The sequence below is a fragment of the Eumetopias jubatus genome, unplaced genomic scaffold, assembly GCF_037043125.1.
Source record: "Eumetopias jubatus isolate StellerSeaLion01/CBP00866 unplaced genomic scaffold, mEumJub1_p1.0 scaffold_5, whole genome shotgun sequence".
NCBI lineage: Eukaryota > Metazoa > Chordata > Mammalia > Carnivora > Otariidae > Eumetopias > Eumetopias jubatus.
Window position 1 is genome coordinate 29,627,535 of NW_028274811.1, and position 13,068 is coordinate 29,640,602.

Sequence of the window (13,068 nt, forward strand, 5' to 3'; positions counted from 1 at the left end):
TCACTTCCTGGAGAATTATGCAAAGATGAGGACTTATATTAGACTCAAACTCCTTTTTGGACCCATAATGGTCATTTCCAGATGCCCAGCCTCTCTGAGCCTGAGCTGGACCCCTTCAGTGACCACGGCTGCCTGGTCTGCCACGTCTGAGGACCTTCTTCCTACTGTCTCCACGTGACAGTGGCCGTAATAAGCTCCCTCATCCCCCCCAAATCCTTATACCCAGCTTGCATTTAAAAGATGAAAGGCGAGATTATAACTTTCAAAATACGGTAAAATATGACGTAACACTTCTGTATCAGAGATGCCCAGATTTCAACACTGACCCGGTGTCCCGGGAGAATCTGTCCCCTCTGAAGCCCAGTAGGCCGGTTCCATTCCTGGTTTCCCCCAAAAGACACATTTAGCATGCTCTGCCCAAAGAACATGTAGTCAGCCACGGTCCTGGGACGCCACCCTGTGACCTTTCCTTGGTTCCTCTTACCTAGCCCTTGGTTATAGTGAGTTTTACGCGGGCAGGCAATAGGATCCAGCCTCTGCTGCCCTAGCAGGACCTCCTCTGCAGCCAGATCCTTCTTGGCGGTATGGCCCCTGGCTCTCGGAGGCCCCTCTGGCTCGTCATTCCCTTAGAGATAACTTGGGGCTTGTATGGCTCATCTCTCTCCCTTTTTTCTCTTCTGTGGGCCAGGGAAATTTCAGAATCTTTGTTTGCAAAGCATAATATGGCATTTTTAGCTGAAGAGCCCCTGTTGCTCCTTTAGCAAGTGTGGCTTGGCCCCTGGTGCTGAGCCTGGGGCCTTCCTTCTCAAGCCCTCCAGGTCCTCCATCCCTTAGGACAAGGACTTCACCCAAGACACTGAGTGTGCATCTGGATCTGAGTGTTTGCCTTTAGCTCTGCTGCGTATGGGTCCTGCAGAAGGTTGAAGCCCCCGTTTCTCTCCTGAATCACCAGGGACCTTGGCTTTCTTCCCATAATATGCTCCTCCAGATTGTCTCCCCCAGATCCTTCTAGGGCCTTCCCAATGTCAAAACCCTGAAAACATCCTCCTTCCCTCTCAACCCCCACATTCAGTCAGACACCACGTCTTCACTCCAGACTCCCCAGTGTCCCTTCTCCAGCCACTGCCACGCCTCAGGGCCCTGTCCTGTCTCACGTGGCTCCCTGTCCCAGCCACCCAACAGCCTGTGTTCAGCTCTCTTGGGAGCTGCCTGTCTCTCAAGTTCCCTTCTTTCAGAGCCTCTCAATGTATAAACATGCCCTCGTTCCTGTGATTTTTTTGATTAGCGTCTGTCTTCCCAACCAGTCGGCAAGTTCCATGAGGGGAGGAGCCGTGAGGAGCTGTTTTTACTCATGATAAAACCCTGCACCGCTTCCAGTCCATCCTTCACACAGTTGCCCCCGCACATTCCCCAAAGGCAGATCTTCTTTCTTTTAAAAAGGTCTTAGCAGAGACTCTTAACACCTTATCAGGACCCTAACACCCTTCAGAATCTGGATCCTCCTGGATTGTCTTATGTAATCTTCCCTTGTTTCCCCCAAACTCTTCCTTACTGGCAGTTCTTCACAAATCCTCCGCCCCTTTTATACCTTGCACAGGCTAGAATACCCGCCTAGTCATCCTCCAAGACCCTCCATAGCCACCTTCTCCATGAAGCCTTCCCTGACTCTGCAGGGCAGAGTTCAGTGCTTCTTCCTCACTGTGCTGCCCAAGTACCCTTTGATGATGATCATGTGGTGTAACAATTGATGCTACTTTTTTCTGAATCCCCCACTTGTCTATGAATTCCACAGGGAGAGGAGGATTGTCTTACTCATCTCTGTGACCCCAGGGCAAACACAGAACTCGGTTTGGCGTAGCTCCTCCATAATGGTTGTCAAACAAATGAGTGTACTTTGGAATAGAAGCCTACTTTACCCAGGGGGCAAACACAGTCTGTGTATTTAGAGTTGAGCTACATCTAGCCATCAGGTTCTCAGCGATAACCACATCTGAATTCAGTATGCTCTTCTTTAGAATTTGGTGCCACAGGAAAGTGACCCAATTTTACAAGAGACCCCCCTCCACTTTAGAGCAGAGGCTCCACTGTGGGAGTGGGGATCCCACTCTTGGGAATTGCAGGTCAAAAGGTGGAGGCTAGGAGTCATGCAGATCTGGGTTCAAATCCCCTCCTTGGCTCTGGGATTTGGGCCAGTTTAGTGTCTCTCTGAGCCTTAGTTTTCTGGTGGTAGGTGTCTGTCATTCCACGGTTTGGAGGATAAAGTGAGAGGGCAGATCATGTGTTTGTTCAACAAGTTGTTCAACAACAGGGTGATGCAGCATTGCTGGGTGGGGTGGACCATGTGTGGGCAGGGCCTGCAGGAGCTTCTCCCCCAGCCCCAGGGGCCGCCCTCCCCCCCCCCCCCCCCCCCCGCCAAGTTCACGGGAAGGAGGGGCTGGCTTTTCAGTGGCTCTGTGATGCTGGGTGAGCTGAATCAGCGCCTCCTGCCCCTGGTGGCCTTATGAGTCTCTCCCTTTATAGAATGTGCAAATTTTCCATAACTGTCAAGGAAAACGGAAGCTTCTAATTTTGCTTAGCACTGCTGAATCATTAAAATGATTCCTGGGGAGACAGAATAACCTTAGGAGAGGTATTATTTTTGATTAGAAAAGTCTCAACCCAGCTGTGCTATGAAGCTGACTCCACAACAGCTTGGCAGAAAAGATTGGCTGGCTCATTTTTGGGGAGGCAGGCCCCACATTTAATGTCCAGTCAGAATGAAGTAGGGGAGGCCAAGTTCACCCAAAGGGGAGACCAGGAGCCCATTGTGAGTCGTGAGTGGCGCCAAAGAGCCCTTACGTCTTGGCTCTGGGTCACCCTCACCCCCTTGCCCCCAGACCCTCCTGTTCTTCTCTGTGGACCTGCCCTGCCATGGACACAATCAGAGTAGGGAAGCCTACCCCTCTTGTGTGCATTCTTGCCTAGCTGTATTTCATTCATGAGCCAAGGATTTTTTTGTCTCTCTCTTTTCTTTTCTTTCTTTTTTTTTTTAAGTAGGCTCCATGCCTAGCACGGAGCCCATCCGGGGGCCTGAACTCATGACCCTGAGCTCAAGACTTGAGCCGAGATCAAGAGTCAGACGCCCAGCCGACTATGCCAGCCAGGCTCCCCTGTCTCTCTTTTTCTAACACTGTAACCAGAGGGCTGGGACCCCACGGCTTTCCTAGAGTTTCTAGGCTGAACATCTCAAAACAACCCCCTCAAAAGGCAAATCCTCTTTGCCTACGGACTTCCATGATAAAGTCAAAATACGTTCCTAATAAGAACAAAATTCCGAACAGAATCAAAAACTTTTCTTCAAGACTTTCTTCAAGAAAGAGCTGTCTCTGGTGGCTTGCTCAGCTTTCTCTCTGCTTCCCGACCCCTGTCGTGGGATACTTTGATTTTGTACTCTGAGAGCATAAAACTCGTCTGAGTGCCGTCTCTTCCTCCTCTTTGGACATTCACAGTTTCTCATAGAAGCGACTTGGAGATAATGAGCTGCTGGCAGGTGCACAATCTGTCATGCCCAGACAGGCCCAGCTCACCAGCCAATGACCCAGGCACTCATGTCCCTGCCCCCCTTCAGCTAGGCCCCGACACAGCAGCGGCTGAGAAAAACAACCCAGATCTTTGAGAGCACCCTTGGTTCTGAAGTGGACGGAGGCTGACAAGTTGGGAACTGTTCACAGACTGTCCGGAGCTCGCTCCTTGCTGGATCTGGCTACCTGTTCTGACTTGAACCTACAGAAACAAATCCCACCTGCAGAGCCGGAGAGTCTACCCAAAAGACACTCACTTAAGTTAACAAGCCCTTTGTTTTTGAAATGCGCATAGCTGAGAGTGATCTCTTTCTCTCCCTGGAGGCATGAGGTTGGATAGCATCAGCATATGTCTCCCTGTAACCCCCTGGGACCAACTTCACAGAGCCCTCCAGTGGCTTGTTAGTGCAGACTTCTGGGCCCCACCCTAATTATTACAATGAGACTCTCAAGGGGGTGAGGCCTGGGAAGTCCCCAGTTTAGCCATTTCCCCAGATGAGTCTGGTGCGGTTTGAGAACCACTGATCTCAGGTAAGACTGCTCATCCTGTGTGTTTATTTATACCTGAGCAGAGTTAGTTCAATCTATTTTCTTCTAACCCTCTCACTGAGGTCTGCTGGGTGGAGGGATTGGGAATTTGGGGTGGGGAGGGAAGAACTGGAACATGTGGGGGGTTAGAAGAGGGCTGGGCTTCGGGCTTCGGGTCTGCAGTTGGTAGAGAGACTTTTCCTCTTTCCTTTGGTCCCAGAATGTCCCCACCTCTCTCATTTGGGACCCTGCTGTAACTTGGGATTCAGGTGGGCCTGGCTTTTGCAATCTGAACGGGGACTGCGCTCCTAGGGTGAGCAGGGCTCTTATGGAGCAGCAGTCTCTTAGTTCCTAACGGCTGACTCTCAAAGGGGCCTCCTGAACAGTCTTTAGGAACCCCAGCTGTCCTTGAACATGGCAGGTGTGGGGTTGGGGGAAGGATACCTGACCTGCAGTGTGCTCCAGCCCAGATTTCTCTTCTGGAGGATTGAGTCTTCTGACTCTGTAGAAACAGATAGGGGACCCATCTTACCCTCCAAGCTCAAAATTCCACAGGAGAGATGCCCCCCACCCCTGTGGGAGGGCCAGAGGGAAGATCCCGAGCTAGGCAGGGCAGCCTGGGGATGGGCTGCTCTGAAGCAAACATTCACCTGAGGCGGGTCATTCGACTTTATCACCAGCGTAGCTGGCATGCAGAATAGTTCGGAGTCCCCTAAAGCACACATCTCATTTATCCTAACATGGCTTTTTGCTCATCAAAGATCTCTTAGGGGGACATGCTCCGGGGAGCAGTCAGAAGGTAAAAGATGACATTTACAAAAATCCATTCTTTCCCCTGCACTTCACTGCTCTACTGACTGTTTCCCTGTCCAATCACACTGCCTTGCAGTTGCACGTCCTGTTTTAGGAACCGCTAAGGCCCTAAATATCCCATTCTTTCTCTACCGTGCTCGCCGCCGCCGCCACCGCCACACCTTTTCTTCCCTTCCCTATCCTGGGGGTCCTGGGTCCTCTTTGGTTGGGTCCCTCCTGTCTAGGAGGTCTCCATGTGGTTCCCAGGACTTGGGACAAGCCAACTGTATTGCCCCTCTCTTCTGCTTTCATCTTTTCCCGTGGCTTTTCCTGATCCCAAAGCTTCTCTCTCTAGATTAGCTGCATCCAGCTGAGAATTGTGGTCGGTCCAGCCCTGCCCTTAAGTCATGATCTTTTTCATTTTCTCCTATGTCCTGGCACTGACCTTCTGAGCAGCTATGGGCCAGTAGGGCAGGCTCCCCGTGAGGAGCAGGAAGAGGGATTGCACAGAACACCCAGCCCAGGAGAAATGGAACCCAAGTTCACGTGGTCAGATTCCCTCCCGCCTTGAACCTGGCTTTGTTTCTCCTGTTCCTTCTGTCATTCATGTTTGTGAAGAGTTTAGTGAGCCCTACCGTGTGCGCAAGGCATTGTGCTAGACTGGAAACACAGGAGGGACATCGAGGCCTTGGTTTGTTGACTGACAGCTTGACTGTCCTTCAGTCACCATGCCTCCCATGCTGAGTGGCTACATCTAGCAGATCTAGAGCAAATTGGCTTTTGGGCGATTCAAACTTATCTCATTCCCCCCACAGCTAATCACTGAGTATGGGAGCCATATAAAGTAGTCCAGCTAATTCGATGATGTATCTGGCCTGATCTAGACCACAGTTTGTTAGCGAAGCCACCGCTCAGAAAGGGTCCCGTAGAGCCAGATCAGTACCCAGGTATCTGTGCTTACAGCTTCTCCTCCCTCCCCTGTCCTTATTCACCATTTCCATGATCATCACTGCCATTCACAGAAGCTTCATTGCATGCCACGCATGGTATTTAATACTGCGTCTTCTTACGGAGTCCTTACAACAATCCTGTTAGGTTGGCCATCTTAGTATTCTTACTTCTGAGCTGCAGGGGACATTGAGGCCCAGGGGATTTACACACTTGCCCAAGGCCACACAGCCAGGGAGAGGAGAACTCAGATTCACACCTAGTGTGTCTGGGCCGTGGGCTGCTGTGGGCTGAGGGCACAGCCAGACACTTCTCAGGTGCATCGCTCTGCTCTGGGCCAGGCACCTGCTCTGTGTAAACACACACTACTTCTCTGTCCCATAGAGTAACAGCTTCTGTGGTTCAGCAGCACCAGGGTCCCATGCTTCTAGGTGGTTCCCGTGGGTGGGGCAGCGTAGTCCATGATTCTGAGCTGAGGGGGACAATGCTCAGGGCACTGGGTTTGGGTTCTCAGAGTTAAGCCTCTTCCCCTGATGGGCGATTTCTCAGGAGAAGGAGAAAGGGAGGCTGTGCTGTGAGCTGGGAATTGCTCAGGAAACCTGGGTGGCTGGGCTCAGGCATTTTCACCTGCTGGGAAACAAATCCCGGGCCCCTCGGTTCCTGGGGCCCCATGTCAGCAGTACAGCCCTGTAGGTCCCAGCTGTCAGGCTCGTGCCTGGAGGCATGACTGTCCGTCCCTCAAGATTCTGGGCGGGAGCTTGAAGAAGGCAGGGAGGCGTTCTGAGCCTGGGTGGGCCGGGGGGAAAGACCTAGACTGGAAAGACTTCGGTGCCGCAGGCCCTTTACATAACCCCCTCATTTATTCCTAAGGGTATTTATGAACAAGGTTAGAGAGTCATTTCCATTTTGTAGGTGAGGACAGAGAGGCACGGATAAATCAAGTGACTTGGCATAAGGTCATCAGCCAGTAAACGCCTGTGTTGGGATGGAAACTCAGGTCTGCCTGTCTCTTCTCCTAGACCACCGCTCAGTGCTACTGACGGCCCTCCAGGACACTGTCTGGCATCCCCCATGGCGGGGAGCCCTAGGTCTGCGTGGACACAGGCTTGGGAGCTCCAACACCACCTCCACGCGGGAGGCTCTGGCACCGGTCTTGCTGTGCGTGTGGCAGCTACTTCTGGACCCTGATGTTAGTTGGCCCGATGGTGCCTTTCTTCAGGCTGGTGCACGTGCCTCTTCCCTCCCTGCCTGAGCCTTCCCCACTGCTGCTGAGGCACGTGATACTGCTGGACTTGCTCGGTGTCCACGCCCCAGAGCCGGCCGGCCCAGCCAGGCGTACAGAGCTGCTGACCTGTGCGCACTCCCACACCTACCGTTCGTGCTATGTGGCCCTGGCTTCCCCAGGGCTATCCTGGAACGGTAGGGGAGTTCATGTCCTCTGGAGTGAATCTGATTAATGGAAGACAGCAGATGGGAAGGCTCTGCCTGATAAATTGTCTATTCCTCATTCTGATGGGCTATTCGGAGATGCGGTGTTTCCATATAATCTCCCCAGAGAGTGTGTCATGACCGAGTTGTACATTCTGATAGATGGTGGCCAGGTCAGCATCCTGTATCTGCTCTCCCTCGTCCCCCGCTTCACTTTCCTTTTTCCTTCAGTCTTATTGCATTTGGATTGCAACTGCCTTTCTCCAGTAAAGTGTTGGCAATCAACATTTGCCCAGGGCTCTGTTTTCTAGGTAGCACAGGTGAACGCAATGATAATAGTAATAATAATTCCTTTCACGTATTGAGAGTATACTGTTTGGCCACTGTATCATCTCCCTGAATCTTCATACTATCCCTATTAAGCAGGTATTATTTTTATCCTCATTTTAAAGATAAGAAAATGGAAGCTCAGAGAAGTTAAGGAACATGTTCATGGCTGCACAGGATGTAAGTAGCAAAAATGAAGATTTAATATAGCTTAAAAAATGGATTCTTTCAACTCCAGGACCTGAACTCTAAGCTACCCTTAAAGAAAGTTGCCTCTAACTTGTAGAAATACCAAGGAAACATGAGTCTCTGCAAGGAGCTGCCTGCAAGAGACTCCTAAGGATTCCCGGGGAGCCCACAGAGACCCTCCGAGGAGAGCCCTAGTGTACTCACGTTGTAAATGCTGGGTTGTACTTTGCACCTCGGTAGTAGGAGTAGAGATTGAACATCCCAATCATGAAGGCCACAAATACCATGATGAAAATGACCATGAACTTGAAGATATCTTTCACGGTTCTCCCCAGTGAGATCTGCAGGGGCCCAAAACTCTCGTTGGCTGGCAGGATGTACGCGATTCGAGAGAAGCTCAGCACGACAGCGATCGCATACAGCCCTTCTGATATGATCTGAGGGTCTGAAGGCCACCACTTGTCCCTGGCTGAAAGAAAACAATCTGGGTTACTCACCGCGGGGGGACAGGATCTGCTGTGCTGACTTGTCTCTGGCAGAGAAACCAGTTAGGCATCTTTCGAGGTGGCTGACCTCATCATTGGCATTCCTGCCCTTGTCTCGAAGTTGATCCCAATATACTGAAAGTGTCACCCTCCCTCTGGGAATGTGCTGGTCCATCTGCTGGGAACACCCTGCCCTCACTTCAAGGCCGCTTCATTCATACTCATCCTTTAAGACTCTGGTCAGGTGTCAGCTCTCTCAGGAAGCCTTCTGTGACTCCCACAACCTGGGACAGCTCCCCATTCCTCTCTGCTCCTGCAGTATCCTGTGCACCCTCTGTCATGGACCTTTCCATGCGGCTCACTCTTCTGTCCTCCTTGCCCGTGTTTGAGCTCCACCAGCCGAGGATGTCCCATCCACTGGGGAAGCAGCATGGGGAAGTAGTGGCAAGGAGCATGGGCTTGGAGTCAGACAGACCCAAGGGTTAACAGTGTGGCTGTATGATTGCGAGCAAGTCAGTTAACCTTTTGGAACCGGGTTTTCTCCATTTGTAAATTGGGGATAATAACATCAACCTCACAGAGCTGTCATGAGGATGAAATGCAACCCTATATGTAAAGTGCTTAGCATAGGGTCTCACACACAGCAGGTATTGCTAAATGTTTGTTAAATGACTGACTGAAATACCACAAGTTTGGACTGGCCACAAATCAGAACACACGAGCCCACACAAGGGCCAGGAATCTGGATCTTGCCTGAGAAAATGCTCTTGGGTTTTGTTTCTCAAGCTGTGTATGTCTGGAAGAGTTGCTCTGGGTTTGAGCGAAGGTCTCCAATATGGCGACCGGTCATCCAGGTTTGCTATGACAGCCCTGTTCCAGGTGGCAAGAGTCCTGGGGCTGGTCCTGGGCTGTGGAGTCTCTGCTTGTGGCCTACTTGTGTGGGTCTGAGCTGTTCAGAGTGTATTCCTACATCAGAACAAAGCTGTGAAGTGTTCCTATGGCACAAGGAATGGCATCCATCACTAGTAAGGCTCCCTGCTATGTGTCAGGACACACAGTTGTTCTCTGGTGAGGGCAGCATCTTCATCCTCGGGAACTGTATGTGGGTGCCTGCAGTTATCACAATGCTGGGGCAGGAATATTACTGAGATGCTAATACCCTGCAATGCTCCAGACAGACCCGTGCCATGAAAATTGCTCTGCTGAAAAAGCCAAGAGTCTCCCTGTTGAGAAACGCTAAGTGAAACTTAAATTGAGAAACATTGAGAAACTGAAATTAGCCCTTACATATACATTAGCTGTAATTTTAGTGACAGCCCTGTAGAGTAGAGGATATTATTGCCATTTTCAAGATTGGATTAGGGGTATGGGGTCCTTGTCATAGCCAGGTAAATGCAGATAGCAAGGAGATTACATAGCAATTCTTGGCACCCCAAGGGAAATGAAGGAGGAATTTTATCCTTTATTTTCACGGCTAGACTGTGTTAAACAATTATAATAATAAAAAGCAGCAAGAAACCTTTAGTAAGGGAAACCAGGCCTCTATTTGCTACAAAGTTTCATGTAGTGTATTCTAAATTACATGTGGAAATACAATAAAATTATAGACTCTATGTTCTCATCAAGGTCATAACTCAGAAGTCCAGGAAAGACAAGTAAGGAGAACAAAATTATGTTTTTCCAATATATCTGTCACCCTCCAAGGATAAATAACACATTTGGGTAACATGAAATAAGACTTGGCTTCTACAAAGAGACACCAAAAAGGAATTTCTTTTTCTCCCCTGTCCCATAATTTACCATATTAAACCTCAGCTGTAATAATAAAAGCCACTTCTATTATCTAGTAAGACAGATTTAGCTGTCCTCAGACCCCAGTGACTAGGTCAGGACTTCTAGTGAAAAAGTGTTCTACTTGGACTGGCTTGTAAGAGTTACCATGTGTGTAAAAGCAAAGAGCAATGTGATGGGTCAGACAAAGGGATTTTCTTCTTTTTGGAGCTCTTTCCATGAGAAAAATTGCCCTCTCACAACCTGGAAAACTGGAATCTGCCTATTTGGAGCTGTAGAGGTTGGAAGGCACCACTGTCTTGCTGGCCACCAGGGGGCTCTCTTGCTCCACAACTGGAGCACAAGGGACCATTATGAGCCAAAAGATTTCCAAGGGCACAGGGTGAACCTCAAAGGAAGGGCAACAATGTGCAGTACTTTGCAGTTGGGTGAGACTTTAACACAATCCTTAATAGGAACAGAAGTCACAAGTGGACAATACTGCAGCCTGAATCAGGGCATTAAGAAAATTATCCAATTTAGTATCAAGATTCTCTCATCTTTCATTGATGAACACTGAATGGCCCAGAGGGGAAAATATACAAGCCCATTTGGCCTTTAACAAATCTGAATTTGCTAAACCAATCAACAAAGAGTGAATGGTTTGTAATACGAGAAGACTCCCCATTTCTCAGGAGGTGTGTCCTTACCACATTTACATGTGACATAATCTGTGCAACATGATCTATATAGAACATGGGTAGCAACTACTGTGGTAAATGGCCAGCCCTTAGCAGCTCACTGCTTTACCTGACCATGAACATTTTGAGGACACAGGAGCCATGTGACTTCATCTAAAAGGGACTTTTGACACTCAAACCCTTCAGATGTAGCAGCGGCCATTAATGAATGCCTAAGTGTCCAGCTAGTTTACTGGGAACAATAAAAGAGATCTGTTTCTTCACTCCTCTTTATCTTTTAGAACAGAAGGTACCGTGTTAGAGCAGGAAAATGAACCAATAGGCAGTATTGATAATAACTGTTATCATTTAGTGAACATTTAATATTTTCAGAGCACGGTGCAAAATTCTTCATATGCACTATTTTATTTAATCTGTAAAACAAACTTTTTGACTCGGGTATTATCCTGGTTTTACTTAATGAGAAGATAAAGGCTCAGAAATGTTAAGTAAACAAAAGTCTCAGAGTAAGCTATAGAAGTGGGGTTTGAATCCCGTGTAACTCCAAAGCCTGGGGACATAAGTACTGTGCCATTCTGCATGGTTTTCAATTCATGCTGGGCCAGGATCCCTTGCTATCTAAGGCATTCCTGTATTTCTGAGAACATTGTGAGTCCTGAAATGGAAACCCATTTCATCATCTGTAAAATAGGGACAGAAAAGACCTTTTGCGAGGATTGGAGTTTATAGTATAATATGTCTATACAGTTCCTGGCACCTAGTAAGTCCTCAATAAATGGATGCTACAACTCTTACTCTTCCTAAATTTTCAATCTACTACCTCACACTGTATGGCCTTGTCGTTTGAAAGAATTAAGGCATCTCCAAAAAACTACTTTGGCCACGAGAAAGGAACTTTTGAATTGGGGAGTCGAGGGCCTATCTTTGCACGAAACACAGGGATCCAATATAGAAGGACATTTCTTCCATCTCTACATTTCCCCTTAGTGTTCCTGGATCCACACCAGAAATGAGATCTTTGGGGATGCCTGGGTGGCTCAGGTCATTATCCCGGGGTCCCAGGATCGAGACCACATTGGGCTCCTTGCTCAGCAGGGAGCCTGCTTCTCCCTCTGCCTGCCACTCCCCCTGCTTGTGTGCTCTCTCTCTTACAAATAAAATCTTTTAAAGAAAGAGATCTTTGTTTTAAAAAACAGAAAAAAAAAAAACCTCCCAGAAACATTCCAAGATCCTTTCCAAAACAAATCCATCCTTCTTAACACAAAAAAAAAGTCACTAATTCCACGTTCTAGGAAGCTTGCTGTACTGCACGGAGCAGGACTGTTTGGGAGGGGGATCTGCACATGGAGTGGCGCTAAGAGCCCGTGGCCACGCCCCGGGAGCGTGGGGCGGGACACGGCGGAGCACCGCCCTCTGGCTCACCGTAGGTGAAGTACGCCACTTCCGGCGGAAGTGAGACGTTGTGCAGCGTGTCGTCCTGCACGTACTGATCCACGTACAGCTGGGCCTCGCTGGCCTTCAGGAAGGCCATGAACCTGGCGGTGAAGGAGGCCACGAAGATGGACAGCATCCCGAAATCCAGCAGGTTCCACAGGTGCAGCACGTACTCCCGCGGCCCCTCCTCCCAGATTTCCTTGCATTCGGACCAAATCATTCCTGAGGGAGAATGAGAAGGTCAGGCTCATTTTCCAGTTCCCTTGGCATTTGTGACCACAGCGGGGCACGGAGAGAACCAGGAGACGAATGTGATGATGTGAGCTCTTGAGAGCTGAGAGTGTTCATAGCCAGCAGCAAACGGAAACCTCTCTTCAAAGGCAGATTTAGAAACAGGAAATTCTCAGACCGTGTGAAGACGTGTCACCTGCCCCTCTGCTTACAGATAAACCATCTCCAGAAGTGAGGAGAGGGTTCTTATCCTCTCATAGATTCTTGGAGGTAATGTAGGAGAAATAGAGTGTCCAACATTTGTGCATTTTAAGAACTCAGATGTCTTAAGGAATCGTCCAGTTCTAAATGAAATGTAAGGAAACAGGTCTGAAAATGGGAAAGGGCTTTTTGAAGGTCCCATATGTGACCTAGAACCCCGTTCTCCTAACTTCCACATTCAAACACTTTCTATATTTTGGTGATCGTTTCAGTGAACATTAGGTTTGGGTTGTTAGTTTTCTTAACTTGCTGGATTTTAAAAAACATACGTCTTAATTGTTACATATTAAATAACGTAGAGGTATGTAAACAAAATGTTGCTAGTTCCGCCACCTCATCTCTAAGCCAGCCTTGCGAAGTGACCTAGAGTAACCGTTTGATGTGTATCCGTCTATACCTGCACTGCCAATATGG

The 13,068-nt window shown here is 49.0% G+C and overlaps 1 protein-coding gene across 1 annotated transcript in view; it reads right to left on the reverse strand.

Annotated features, from left to right (window-relative positions):
* The window catches only part of TRPC7 (transient receptor potential cation channel subfamily C member 7), a 137,768-nt gene that overhangs the window by 23,264 nt on the left and 101,436 nt on the right, over positions 1-13,068 (reverse strand). The window contains exons 5-6 of the mRNA XM_028103442.2: positions 12,151-12,384; positions 7,977-8,241 (exon numbers count right to left, since the gene is read on the reverse strand). Coding sequence (XP_027959243.2) covers positions 7,977-8,241; positions 12,151-12,384 — 499 coding nt within the window. The remainder of the gene's footprint in view (positions 1-7,976; positions 8,242-12,150; positions 12,385-13,068) is intronic.